Genomic DNA, 14,287 nt, shown 5'->3' with positions numbered 1-14,287 from the left:
GTCCACGCACGCAGAGCAGGGGATCAGTTTCCTTATGCCATTTGGTGCTTAGTGAGGGGAATGGAGCATGTTCATACAAATGTAAAAGGAGGTTAACCGGGAAAATAAACGATTCCCAAAAAATACATGCCACGTGCCCTGGTAGAGTTTCTTTCCTCGAGGAAGACCCGAGAAGCCACTGTTCTAAAGCTAATCATTGTGAAGGGCGAGAAAGTAAGGGTGCTGCCTTCACGTGAATCCAGAACAAAGGAAAACGTTGGGAGCCTAGAGTAGCTCCTCGCGCTGTGCGCTCACCGGAGTCACGGGAGGACTCGCTGCCCCGGCTGCAGCCTGCGGGCACAGCGCTCCTATGCTCGGTGCGCTCCCGGCAGGGTCAGGACGCGGACGGGACGGGACGGGACGGGACTGGACGGGATGGCACTCCATAACCTCTTCTAAAGGCACAGGCGTCTGCGCGGGACACTTGAGCCTCATGGACGCTGCCTTCCCAACGCCAACCTGCTTTAGGCTGCTTTCATTTCGCTATAGTTCTTCCCCAAAGCCTCCCATGGTGGAAAGCAGGTGCCCGCTTGGCAGTGTGAGAGCAGTGGGATCGCTGAGGTGGCGGCTGCTACGCACACGCCCCTGAAGAGATGACTGTAGTTCCCGCAGTTCTCCCGGGGCAGCGGTGCTGAGAAGCTGGCCCGAGGCGCGCTCCAGCCTTCCGACTGTCGTGCCAGCACTGGCTCTCACAGGCTCTCCTGCCAGGACGCCAACGTCAACCCCGACCCACAGGCCTCCTCACGAGGGTGGCCTGTCCAGTCTTCAGCCCTAAAAACCCACATGAAAGCCAGGCATGGTGGCACAAGACTGTAATCTCAGCACTCGGGAGGCTGAGGCAGGAGGATCATTGCGAGTTCAAGGACAGCCCGGGTTACAAAGTGAGCTCAAGGCCAGCCTGAACTGCACAGGGAAACCCTGTCTCAAACGGACGAAAAAACAAAACAAAACAAAAAAAACCTCTATGTTAAATAATCCTCTTTTCTTTATAAAGTAACCTGTCTCAGGTATGTTATAGGAATAAAATGTGGGCTGTTAAGGTCTTTCGGTCTTTCCAAAAGGAGAAGAAAAACCTGAAGAAAAGGCCTGCAGTATAGTATCTTCATCCAGGTTCCTATCTCCAGAAAGACAGCTTGCTCAGATCAACTGTATTTTGTTTAGGATGTAAGTAAGGCAGATTACACATTTTTTCCTGCCTCAGGAGGCTTCCAGGGGACATAGCGGCCCAGTGCAAAGTAGGGACTTAAAGCTTAAGATGCTGCAGGGCATTATGGTGCACACCTGTAATGCCAGCACTCGCGAGGCTGAGGGAGGAGGGATCACCTTGAGTTCAAGACCAGATTAAACTACAACAGTGAGACTTTGTCTCAAAAAGCAAACAGAAAAAGTTATGGACATAAATATCCCATGAAATTTAGCTACTACCACCAAATAGCTAAACAAGGACCAAACGAAAGATCCTTTACTACTGAACAATATCAAGTTTCAGAATGAGCCAAACTTTAGAATCAAAGAGAATTAACTATGAAAACTTATTTTTTAAATAATTCAGTTGCAGTTTATAAGATACAGTTCTACAAAAAACAGATGGCCTGGATCTGGTGTGCTTATGTGGTCACTTGGTTTCCATCTTCCATCCCGCCCCACCTTTGCCCTTTCCCTCAGGTAGAACCTCGCAGCAATGGGCCCAGGTGAACACCTAAATTGAACTTTTAAGTCCCCTATAGCACGTGCCGTGCACTGACCTGACAGAGCACGGTTATAGTAATCTCCAGACAGGGTGAAGTGGGCATAGCCTTCAGGACTGGATCTCACATGCTGAAGGAAGTTCAGACCTGCAATGAAAGCAAATGTCACTGCAGCTGCAGGCGGGCTGTGCCGACAAGCACAGCAGAGACGGAGGTCACAGCCACACCTGTGATCTTGCAGGACAGCACACAAAATCGTGACACTGTTTATTCGATGGCTCCCAGCAATTCTTTTACAGAAGACTGTATGGAAGTCTTATGTATCTTGATCACTAAGCATTTTGGCAGTGGCCCATCCAATGGGGTGCCAAGTACAAGGGCCTCAATTGCCTACCAAGCCCCTGCTCAGGCACAGGATTCCAAGGCCTTCGGGAACACACAAAGGTATTTCTACCTGGATACATGAAAGAGGACAGGATGATAAGGGCAAGCGCGTCCTGATGTTAGCTCAGAAATTTACAACCACCTTGGAAAAATAAGAAATCCTCTAATCCTCTAGAGAAAAGATGCCAGCTTTTAAGCAGCGGCCCAGCAAGGCCTGAGAGCACAGGGAAAAGGGTGACATCGATCACGTGCAAAGGGCTGGATTGAAGTCCCAGAACCAAACTCTCTCACAGGGAGGAGAGCCAGTAAGACGGACAACGGGAAACACAAAGCACTCCCAGCAGCCAGCTTCCATCCACTCTCCCAGCAGCTCAATGACCTGCTTCAAGGACGCCCTGAAGGACACAGCGCCCTGCTCTGGTCCCCATTCTACCAATAAAGCCCTATCCATGAGTCACCTCTCCGTGTCCTCGGAAGGAGGTTTCTTACAAGAGGCTCGTCTGTTTTTTAAGCAAGCACCAAGGCAGAAGCAACATCCTCTCAGAGTGTCTCTCTGCTCAGGGAGAAGCGGTCTGTGCTGAGGACCGAAAGCAGGGCACCTGCGGCTTTTCACTTTATTTTGAGGTAGGGTCTTGCTGTATGGCCAGGCTGGCCTTGAATCTGGGCCTCCCAAGTAGCTGGGCTTGAAGCACGGGCCACACCTGGCTCTTTAGTTTATCTCTTAAATGCTTCTAGTACTAGTATTCACGTCAACACTGAGATACACAAAGGAATAAGCAAGATGGGGAGGTCAGGAATTACTTAGCTAGAGCTGTTAGTGTAATGGAAATTTCATCAATGACAACTTCTGTTAATCCTAAACTTGACGGCCACATATGGCAAATAAATACAAATCTCTGTAAAATATACAAATGAAAAACTTATGTAAAACCATTATCACTTATATTACTAAGCAAAAGACAGCAAAAATAACTTTTTTGACTTGGGGGGGCGGGTACTGGGAATCGAACTCAGAACTTTGCACTTGCCAGACAGGCACTGAGCTGCTGAGCTGTATCCCTGGACCCTAACATTTTTTAAGAGGTCTAAATAATGCAAAAATCACCGATGCCCCACCAACAAGCCCCAAAGTCAGCTGAGCACTCACGGGAGAAGGTGAGCTCAGCGAGAGGCACGTCACAGTCCATGCAGTCATCAATGAAGCAGATGCACACGCTCTCGGCTCTGATCTCCACGCCCGAGATCCTCGGTGCTGACACGGCCCCTGGGCTCTCTCGGCTGCCAGCGGCCAGGGAAAGAGATTTCAGCGGCTCTGCATTCTTGAACAACCAACTGGCTGCCTTTTTCAATTGGCCTTCAAAGAAATTAAAACGTGAGTGATTTCACCAGTTTCTGTAGCTACTCTGGGTACTGGCAGCAGAAAGGGTTTCACAGGAACTACTGGACAGCCCAAGAAGGCCTTCAGCTGTAAGCATCTATAGATGTGGGGTGGTTGCCAGCACAGTAAGAGGAATTCTGTCTCTGAGCCGAGAGAACAAGGCTCTCTTTGCTGCACACCCTTCCTAAGGTCTAGCAGACCTCTCCCGATCTGACCCAGTGCCTCCGGGGGGCCATTCTTCTCCTCTGTCATCTGCTGGAGAAGACACTGAGATTCTAGATGCCACCCAGTGCCTAAGGACTTACTCATCTTTGCTATGTAGTTTATGCTACTTTGTGAATTGTCTTCAAATGTTTCCTCTTGGAGAGAGCAAAAAAAGAGCCGCATGTGTGAAACATAGAACTGTTAAACAGCAGCTGCCTGAACACAGCCAGATTGCTAATGCCAAGAATGGTGCCCAAGGAAAGGGCGAGAGGGCAGCAGTGCAGCCCACAGTCACTGGTCACCAGAGGCCAGGCACAGGGAGAGCAGCTCCGGGCCTGGGCTCTGCAGTGCTGCAGGTTCTCAGGTGAGCCACCTGATCCTCTGTGCCCTGTTGCACTTAGAGGACTGCTATGAACAGGAAATGAGGGAGTCCTCCAAGCAGAACCCGGCTGGGGACATAGTAAGACCCCAATTTAGGACCAAGTTCCGTTCCAGGAGACCTGCTCAGGAGTCAGATTCGTTCCTAAGCTGACAGTGAGGCTCACACAGTGCACCTGTCAAAGTCTGCAACTCCAATGTCTCCAACTTACTTGTTATTACTTAGCAGCTGGCTTATTTGTCAGATCTGTGGCGGTACTGGAGAGTTCATATTCAAGAAACCCTTATTTATCTTTACTACTAATGGAACTAAGTAGTTTTAGTTAGCAAATTAAAAGACTCTGAGAACTCTAAAAAAATACGTCTGGGAGGCTGAGGCAGGAAGATTGCCATAAGTTCAAGGTTAACATGGGCTATCTAGGGAGGCAAGGCCATCTGTACCACATAGTAAGACTGTCTTAAAAAACAAAAAAATAAAAAGGGAATTTTTAAAAATGTGCTTGAATTGCTAATGATACAGTAAAAACCACAGAAAAAATAAACACTAAGGTGTATAAACTTAACTAAAACTTACAAAAGCAGGGGCTGGAGATTTAGCTCAGTGGCATAAGCGCCACTAAGTAGTTTTAGTTAGCAAACTAACTAAGTAGTTTTAGTTAGCAAATTAAAAGACTCTGAGAACTCTAAAAAAATAGGTCTGGGAGGCTGAGGCAGGAAGATTGCCATAAGTTCAAGGTTAACATGGGCTATCTAGGGAGGCAAGGCCATCTGTACCACATAGTAAGACTGTCTTAAAAAACAAAAAAATAAAAAGGGAATTTTTAAAAATGTGCTTGAATTGCTAATGATACAGTAAAAACCACAGAAAAAATAAACACTAAGGTGTATAAACTTAACTAAAACTTACAAAAGCAGGGGCTGGAGATTTAGCTCAGTGGCATAAGCGCCTGCCTTGCAAGCCTGTGGTCATGAGTTCAATCCCTGGTACTGGTAAAAATACAAATACAAAAAAAAAAAACACTTAAAAAAGCAATGATGCCTGGTTAAAAAGGAAACTAAGGAACATAAGATAATGACTACATCTTCATTTTGTCAAGATGAAACTGATGCAAAGCATTATGTTATGAGACAAATATTTCACATGTAACTGGTTAGAGTGTAACCAGTATGATCTTTTTAGAAAAGGAGTTGTCAATTTGAATGAGGAGCCTGAAAAATACGCCTCCACCCTCAGGTCTACCATTTACAACAGTTGTGTCTCAACCAAGGTAATGCTTCAAGATGAATATTGGAAAAATAAAACACAAGCTAATGGTCAAATAAATTATATCTGTAGAACCAATGTTTAGAAAAAGGTGTTTGCAAATAATTTTAATGTCATGGAAAGATGATACTTATGCAATATTAAGTAAATCATAATAAAATTACAACTCTACACAATGTTATTTAAAAGGCTTTGCTCATTTTGTGATTGACACAGGGGCACTCTACCACTGAGCTACTTTCCTAGCACTTTTTATTTTGAGACAGGGCCTCACTGACTTGCCCAGGCCGGCCTCAAACTCCTGCCTCTGCCTCCTGAGTAGCTGGGATTACAGGTGAGCCCCAATGCACCCAGCTATAAAATTAGCTATGCAACAGAACAGTCCCCACTTGTCAAGGAAGGGGGCTCCGACTCCTCCAGTGGATGCCAGAAACCCTCTACAGTACCAAACCCTACAATTTAATACCTTCTCCATCTTTTAGCTAAGAATTTCTGTCCCACAACTTTCACAACTTGAGCTACAACAGGAAAAGCAGCAGTTCTTAATTCCCCTTAATTTAATGAATAGGAGATTCAGCAACACCAGAATATAACTTTTTTCTTTCCATACCAAGTCAGGAATATTCACCTTTTCACTTATAGGAAGTACTTTCCAGCTTCTCTTCAGCATATCTGAACTGTCATCATCACTGCTCCTCTGCTTTGAGCCACTACTAAGTTAGACAAGGCTTTCTGGAACACAGCACCGCAGTACTGCCACAGATCAGCCAAATGAGCCAGCTATGTGTCTACTAAATAAACAGGGAGCACACACTGTGTGGAAAGGCAGGACAAAGAGAAGATTCGTGTCCTGGGAGGACAGGTTTCATCATACTCCTTGGACGGGTGTGTGTGTTAGGATTTATGACACCATGGTGGTGTATGCCTGTAATCCCTGCACTTGGAAGGCGAGACAGGAGGGTTACTGCAAATTCAAAGCCAGTTTGGGCTACAAAATGAGTTCAAGGCCAGTCTGAACTGCCTGCCTCAAAAAAAAAAGACCAAATAAATAAATGAATAAATGAACACATACATACATACATACATACATACACACAACTTACATATACTTATTTCTAGGGTTTTGTATTTAATCTTTTCAGATAAAGGCTGGGCACAGGAAACCAAAACCACAGAAAGTGAAGCCATAGATAAGAGGGGACTGCTGTATAATCTGTAACTGTACCATACCTGTAAGTATGTATGCATGGGTATGCACAATACACAGAAAAACAGAAAGTGAGTGCGTTTTGAAGGAAACACAGCATGGGCTACATTTGTCATTGTTAAGAGAAATCGGATCCCAGAGTGTGGTACAGTGTGATACAGCGGGAAGACCTGGGTTTTGGAATCAGGCGGACCTGGCTTTAAGTCTATCTTAGGCCCTCACTAAATGGGTGATTGCAGACAAATTTACTTAACCTATCTTTAGCTTCCTCATCTCAAGCAGGATAATAACTGCTACTTCCGAAGGCTATGAAACGCCCACAGAAACCCTAGCATGTTCAGTGAATGGTCAGGATTAGGAGAGCCACCAGCTCTCACTTACTGAGTACCGGTCCGCCAGGCCCTTTCTCCTCCATTCACAGCTAAGGAAGGGCTGGGACATTTGCTTGCCCAGAAGTTACTAATTCACAGCTAAAAAGGGGACCCAGGAAGTCAACTCCAGAGCCCACCTTTCATCCACTGAAAATCTATTCAGCTCCCAGAAGACACATGAAGGAGCTTCTAAATATGCCCCCGCTCTGCAAGTCAACTTGCGGGTGTGGAGGAGGAAACAGGAAGGAAGCACGTGGTCAAGAAGAACAACAGATCACGGAACTTCATTCAAATTACCTTGACACACCAAGAGAGCTTTGCGACAGTCATCCATGCTGAACCCCAGCTCCTGCAGTCTGGCCAGCTGTAACTCTGGAAGATAAATTCGCAAATTAACCCACAGTCCAATTTAAGAGAAAAGAAACTCAGAAATAGTGATTAAAGCGTTTCATTTCTGTAGGCTAAAAAGAGCCCCTCATGCAGACTTCTGCCAGGTGTAACCTGACTAAGGAAAACATTTAAAGCAGATGGAAGCATCAGCCACTGTGAAAGTGAACTGTAACAGGTAAACAGCAGTTGCAGTGTAGGCCACAGCACTTGGGTTTGGGGTGTTTTGTTTTAAATACAAATCAGAGTCATAGTGAGGACTCCAGTTATACTTAATAACAAATCTTTAGACTCTGAACAATTTAATTGTGCAAAAACAAAACTGTGAAAGTTCAGAAGAAGAAGGGTTATTCAGAAGACCGTGTGGGTATGCAGTTAAACACCTACCCAGGACAGGATCTAAGGCATGTCTCGCCCCTTCCCCACTCTCCTCTCCGACGTGAGATGCACCTGGAAGGTGACTGCTAGCAGAGTCTGCCCCCAAGGCTGCTGAGTCTGGCGCTGCAGCATTCGCTTGCTCTGGGATGGATTTGGCAATGGCAAGAAACAGCTGAACATCATTATAGGAGAGTCTGATATCCAGGGTTTGTAACTGAATCTAACAAAATTTAAAAGGTAGCAATTTTTTAATGTTTTTGGTTTTGTATCCACACCTCTTATAGAAGTAATTTCTACTAAGTCCTAAAGTCCAACAGACACTATAGCAAGTTTCTCATTTAAAAGGCTGCAAAGAGCCAGGCATGGAGTGCAAGCCTAGTATCCCAGCACTTAGGAAACTAAGGCAGAAGATCACCATGAGTTTGAGGTCAGGTTGAGCTACACAGTGAGTTCAAAGCCAACCTGAATTACATAGTGAGACCTGTCTCATGAATGAATGACTGCAAAGACCATGAATGAAGCACAAATAACCATGAGGTAAGATATCTCAGTAATAAAATGAAATGGCCACAAAGTGCACTAAATTTAAAAAAAAAGTCACAAAGGAATAAAATAAATACACATGCACACTTAGCTAAAATAATTATAGCAATTAATACTTCAGCAGGATGAACTTTATACAAATGTATTAAACGCTACATCTCAATCAGAGAAGTGCTCAGGAGAAGACAGGACAAGCTATTACAATATTTTGCTAACTTATTTTTGCATTGGCCTATTTAACTTTTTAAAATCTCTGAAACAAACTAACCAACAAAGTTTCTCTCTTCTTCCCTCAGGCACAACCTTCCATGAGTCATGTTTGGCCACAGTACTCCCTCCGAGATTAGTGACACAGCTCCCAAGGGTGAGGGCAGCACAGGCCCCCCAGTGCCAGGCCACTGTAAAGGGTGACCCTGGAGGATGGCACCAATGAGGACACGGGGCTTTCTTCATTCACCTATTTTGTTTTTTACTTCTCTGAGAAGACAGTTTTTCATCTTCAATCTCCTTTGATCCAAATGTACCCTGATTAATTAATTACACCCTTCCTACCGACACACAAGCACGTACCTCCTGAGCCCCACTCACCCGGCTTTCCCTTCTCCTTCCTCTCCGCCCTGCAAACCTCCCTCTGCCAGGACACTGCTCTCCACCCTGCGCTTCCTCCTGACGGCCCTGGTCTGCACTCTACCCTGATGAGTTTCCCTGCCTAGCTGGAGTTTGGCTTCCTGCACAGTTATACAGAACTTCAAGATGATACCAGACAATGAAAAGGCCTTTTATCTTCCCTAAGACTGCAAGATCACCCACAACAGAGATAACACAAGATTTAATTTGTGAGCTGCTGAAGTCACTGACATGCTTTTGGCTCTGATTAAGCAGGCACCTGCAGCGGACAGCGTTTGAAGGTGTGCGGACGCATTAGAGGTTTCCATCATTACCTCCAGGACCGGAGGGAAATCTTCGCTATTGAACGCATCCATCAAGCCGGAGCTATTCTGGTAAGAGGAATTCCCCACCAGCTCCACTTGAATTTGCACCGGGTCAACAATGGAAAGAGCGGTGTCCTGCTCATTCCCCAGTCGGCACGAAAACACCTAGAAAACGAAAGGCAACACGGGAGGGTGACGGGGTGACCGAGCCTGGCCCTGCCCTGACCAGCCACACGGGGAGACCACCTCCGGAGCAGTTGGCCCCGCGCTGTCACAGCCCCGCAAGGGCTGAAATGAAGACCAAAACCAGTGAGGCGGCTCTCACTCACTGCCAAGAACAAGAGGAGAGGAGTTAACATTTCACCCCCAGGCTGAAAGAGCCCACACCTTTACCCGCCAGACTTCTTTCTGGGAAGTAGCCTAAGGAAAGAAGCCAAAATACAGAAAATCTCAGTGAACTATTTTTTATTATTAAAAATTAAGAGAGCAACAAAGGTTCTATCACTCTAAATGCAACATTCTGCCGTCATTTTTAAATGATCACCCCGAACACAAGCAGTTACAACACACATTATATGAAAACACAGCCCCATCACTTTTTTTAAAGAAAGAAACAGCAAAATGTCAACAGAATTATAAAATGGGGGGGGAGGGGGCAGGTGACTTTTTTTTTCCTTTCCCAATTATACAATTAACAGTACACTAACTACTGAAGCTAGGCGATAGGGGTACAGGAGTTGATTACTTCGTACGTTTGAAATGTTCTATGAAATGTTAAAAAATAAATAAACACATTTGTGGAAGATGGAAGGGAGCATGTGTCCCCATTCTAGACCAAATTATGTTGTACGTTCAAGGAGAGTACGAAGGAAAGAAGACAACATTCCTTTGGGGTCCTTGGACGCTCACCCTGTCACTGTGCGGCACTTCACAGTGCTACCAAAAACACTGTGCCACCACGGTTCCACGTCACCACGGTTCCACGCCACATTCAAAACCAACACACTGTGCCTTGTAATTCATCCCCAGGACTTGTCAAGACGTATCAGGGTTCAGAGTCAGCTGCTCTGTCTTAAGAATGAGACTAACAGGAGCTTCCAGGAAGCTCAAATATTTTGCCATGTCGTTTTCCTAAGACTTGGAAGCAGGAAAGTTTCATTTCCGTTGCTCCTTCAGGGGCTGCTACTAAACAAAACCCAATTGTACCTGACAGTTCATTAATCAATCACCTGGAAAGCAGGTGAATTGGGACTTGATGCTCAGCCCACATTCACACCAACTGAGCTTTCTTTACCTTACAGAAACAAATGGTTAAGTGAATGAAATCTCTCCCTGCCTCAGTCAGCTGTATTGGACTCCTAAAAACGTACCATCCGCTGCTGACAGTGAAAATGAGCTGTATTCATTCAACCCCTGAGCAATACCACTGGGAAAAATAAAGCACAAAAGTGCAGTCCTAAGGTGGAAAGAACTGTGACTATTTTAACATTGTAACGAGAGGATCTTCCATGAATTAAGAGCGTTTGATCAAGGCAACCGTCTGCCAGGCGTCCCTTGCTGTCTCTACTGCCGTGGCTTAAAACAAGAGAGGGCAATTTTTTTTTTTTGGTACCGGAGATTAAACTCACGACCTCGCCCTTGCCAGGGAGGCACTTACGCCACTGAGGTAAATCCCCGGCAAGAGAGAGTGATTTTTATGTAATATTGCAAAATTTTCAGGCTATCAAGTGCAGATTCACACCAGTGCAAATTATCCACCTCGCTGGAGACGTGGCTCTCTTCTGTGGCGCTCCCTCGTACCGACGGGAGCCTCTTCACCAGCGACACATAAAATCCAGGGCACTGCTTCTGCTCAGGTCTCCATTAACCCACGCCCTGGCTCATCACAGAGCACACCACTGTGGGGAAAGGAGCATGCCGGGAAGGTGCCAAGGGCTCGACACAGGTACCCGCCGGGGACCGGGACTAGAGCGGACTCCGTGAACTCTTGGGGGGGCGGTAAGAGAAAACGTCCCTCCACGTGCTGCAGAGCATACACTGGGTAAGTGCGTCACAGGGGAGGAAGTGAAGGGTCTTCCGATCCGTGAGCAATTTTCCCTGATCAGAGAACAGGAAGCAAATTCTTGTCTAAATGCTTCTCTGTGGAGCCCAAAATGCAGTGCTGTGGTGGACACACAAGACTTCTTACCTCAATGCCAAACAGACTTCCTGAAAACGGGCGATCGGCAAAGCGGGGCTTGTAGGTGAGCACCGTGGTGCCTTTCAGAATAACGGCATTGGTGTCAAAGCAGGACACGTCTTCAACGACCACAAACTCCGTGCCTGGAAAGGACAGCATCGCACGTCAGGGCAGAGCCAGACGCAGTGGCAAGGGCGGCAGCGCTTCCGCGAGGCGGGCACGCTGCCGAGGCCTCGGTGCCCCATGGGGTGTGCCACTGAGCTCAGCTCCTCCCCAGCCCAGACAAACCCCACCTGGCCAGGCACTGCTGCGCCAGCAGAGCACTGCGCCGGCGGGAGGACCGGATGCGTCTCTCTCCTCAGCATGCTTGTTCCAGGAGAGAAACTGCGCTCCTGCCATCCCGAAGGCCCATCCAACACTCAGAAGTTCAGAACAGCACCCCATCTCCAAGTGATGGCCTGATTTTAAATCCAGGAAGTGTACTCAACGATAACATTGTTAGGCGGTGTCACACACTGTAACAACACCTAAGCAGGCGTTCAAGCTGCATGAAAAACACAGACTGATTCATGTCAAGATTTTTTAAATCAGTGCCTAATTTATATACAGCCAAAATACTCCGCTTCCGACTGCATTTTCATTAAACAAGTTCTGCACTGAGTGCAGAACAAGCTTTTGCAACTGAATCCACCTAAAATGTGACCACAGGGATGGAGATTTAACTGAGTGGCATAAACACCTGCCTGGGAAGTGCAAGGTTGTGAGTTCGATCCCGGCACCAAAAATAAATAAATAAATAAACACGTTAAAGAAAAGTGTGTTTAGGCAGCTTCATCAAAACCACTGAGAAGTAGGCAGAAGATAACACAAACCCAACAGTAAGCCCACAAACACAATTCAGCTGCACAAGAGTCCATCAGCTGTAAGAAACAATAAATCCATCTACAAAGGAAAATCCTGTTTCTGTAAGGAAAATAACAATCCTGTCACTTATCTTCAAAACCGAGACTTTCACAGACCAAATCTGCCTACACTGTTGGGGCCCTAGACCAAACAGAAAATTGAAGCCAGATTTCTGGTTAGGGACAAGACAGCTGGCCAGACAGGGCCTGAGGCTGGGCACACGTGCTACAAGGGCAGAGGAGAGGCTGAGAGACCACACAGCTGTCGGCAGCTCACAGCTGAAAAGGGAGGTCAAGAACCCTGACGCTCCTTGGCTGCAAAGGCTGCAAATGTGTAAGCGTTGACATCTCAAACTGAGACACCACACAGGAATCACCCTGTGAGCCACACGGGGTGGACCCGCACACTCCCAGTGAGGCACGGCTCCGCACAGTCACCTGTGACGTTGACCTTGACCTCCAAGTGCCTTTCATTGGACACAGGAAGGGAAGACCGCTTGGTAACCACTCCACTCTTCACGGTTTTGGGAATGACAACAGATTCGCTGCTGCAGTTACGGTGGCGAGCAGGAGGAACACTTTGTTTCTTAATATCACTGGGTGTGTGGAGAAAATCGTGGACTAACAGTAGCCAGTCAAATATGAGAAACACCCGGAGATTGTTGAGGACTACTGTGAAGCTGGAGGAATCTTTTGTAGATCTACAAGAAAAAAGACGAAAACAATGAAGTCAGAAACAGAAACAGAAACATCGCATTTAAATAAGCTGCAAATATGTTATTCCGCTTGGGCAGGGGGTACTCCAATGTTTTTGTTTTTATTCTGAGACGGTATTGCCCAAGCTGGCCTCAAAATCCTGGACACAAACAACCCCCCTGCTTCAGCCTCCTGCCCAAGCAGCTGGGCTACAGGCCCACACCAATACACAGCTTCTATTCTAGTATTTTTTAAGCTGGCAGTTTAAGTGCTCAACACTGTTTTAAGGACATAGGCAGTACATAATTTCTGAAAGTTAATCACTTTTTTAAAACAAAATGAAATGGACTTCAGAAAGCAGCAAACTGCAGCCCAGTGATCTCCAGGACACACTTGGCAGCATCTGGAAACATTCTCGGCTATCATAATTGTGGGGCTGCCACTGGCATCTGGGGGGCAAAAGCCAGGATTTTTCTTCTGTGCATCCCTAGGCCAAATATTTGAAATGCTCCCAAATCTGAAACTGAGGGCATTTCATAGTTTGGAATCTGGGGTTAGGGATGCTTAACTGGCAAAGTCGTTGCAAAAGAGTCTGAACTCTGGGAAAAGCCCATGGCCTTCCAAGCATTAGAAACACCCCAGGTAAGGGATACTTAAGATGGGGTGCTGCGGCTGGAAAACTCCAGCGGAGCAGAAAAGCACAGCGTCTAACACTGGCAACCAGACTTAAATACTGCTACTTACAAACCGTGTTCTCCTAGCGAGGTCCCCTCCGTTCTCCCAGCATATGCCCTCATTAAAAATGAGGGGCACTAACACTGAGAAAGCAAGCAGCGGATACACAGTGGGCACCTACCGAACAGCAACCCCTGCAGGCAGCACTGAGATGGCTGTGGCGCCCCTTCTTTGGGATCTAGGACGGCTCCTTCATAAACGCCAAGCCTACACTCTGGCGCTGGTGGGTTCTCTAGCTGAAATTAACCTGAGAGCCTAGATCTTCAGCCTGAGAGCGAACAAATGAGATGACACTTCCTGCGGGCCTTCCTCTAGCACCCGAGAGCCCACGGAGTTGGGGCAGTGGCTGGAGCCCGGGAGAAACTTTCAGAGTACTCGTTGTTTCAAATTTCCCATTTAGGTGAGCTCCCAAGGCCGCTCAGGGCTGGCTTCAAACCATGGCATACTCGGGTGTTACCCAGGCCGTTAGTACAGCGGCAGGCAGAGGTGGGCAAGACCTCTTCGTTAGGGCGAGGGCCACTTCTTCAGGTTTTTCTGGGTTGGACCTGGTACTGACGGGCCAAAAGCAAGACTGCGGGCTCTAGCTGCTGTATGCACCTGTCCCTCGCCCCGCTAGGGAAAG

At 46.9% G+C, this 14,287-nt stretch overlaps 1 protein-coding gene across 8 annotated transcripts in view; it reads right to left on the bottom strand.

Annotated features, from left to right (window-relative positions):
• Positions 1 to 14,287, bottom strand: part of Vps13d (vacuolar protein sorting 13 homolog D) — a 243,841-nt gene that overhangs the window by 152,244 nt on the left and 77,310 nt on the right. For all 8 annotated transcript variants that reach the window (XM_063235530.1, XM_063235536.1, XM_063235533.1 and 5 more), the window contains 7 exons: positions 12,673 to 12,935; positions 11,342 to 11,475; positions 9,163 to 9,318; positions 7,688 to 7,898; positions 7,211 to 7,285; positions 3,259 to 3,465; positions 1,785 to 1,874 (listed from right to left, as the gene is read on the bottom strand). In XM_063235530.1, coding sequence (XP_063091600.1) covers positions 1,785 to 1,874; positions 3,259 to 3,465; positions 7,211 to 7,285; positions 7,688 to 7,898; positions 9,163 to 9,318; positions 11,342 to 11,475; positions 12,673 to 12,935 — 1,136 coding nt within the window. The remainder of the gene's footprint in view (positions 1 to 1,784; positions 1,875 to 3,258; positions 3,466 to 7,210; positions 7,286 to 7,687; positions 7,899 to 9,162; positions 9,319 to 11,341; positions 11,476 to 12,672; positions 12,936 to 14,287) is intronic.

This window comes from Cavia porcellus, unplaced genomic scaffold, assembly GCF_034190915.1.
Source record: "Cavia porcellus strain 051 isolate PalLab524CR breed Dunkin Hartley unplaced genomic scaffold, mCavPor4.1 scaffold_25, whole genome shotgun sequence".
Taxonomy (NCBI): domain Eukaryota; kingdom Metazoa; phylum Chordata; class Mammalia; order Rodentia; family Caviidae; genus Cavia; species Cavia porcellus.
The sequence above is the reverse complement of the archived record's forward strand: the minus strand, read 5'-3'. Positions and strand labels throughout refer to the sequence as shown.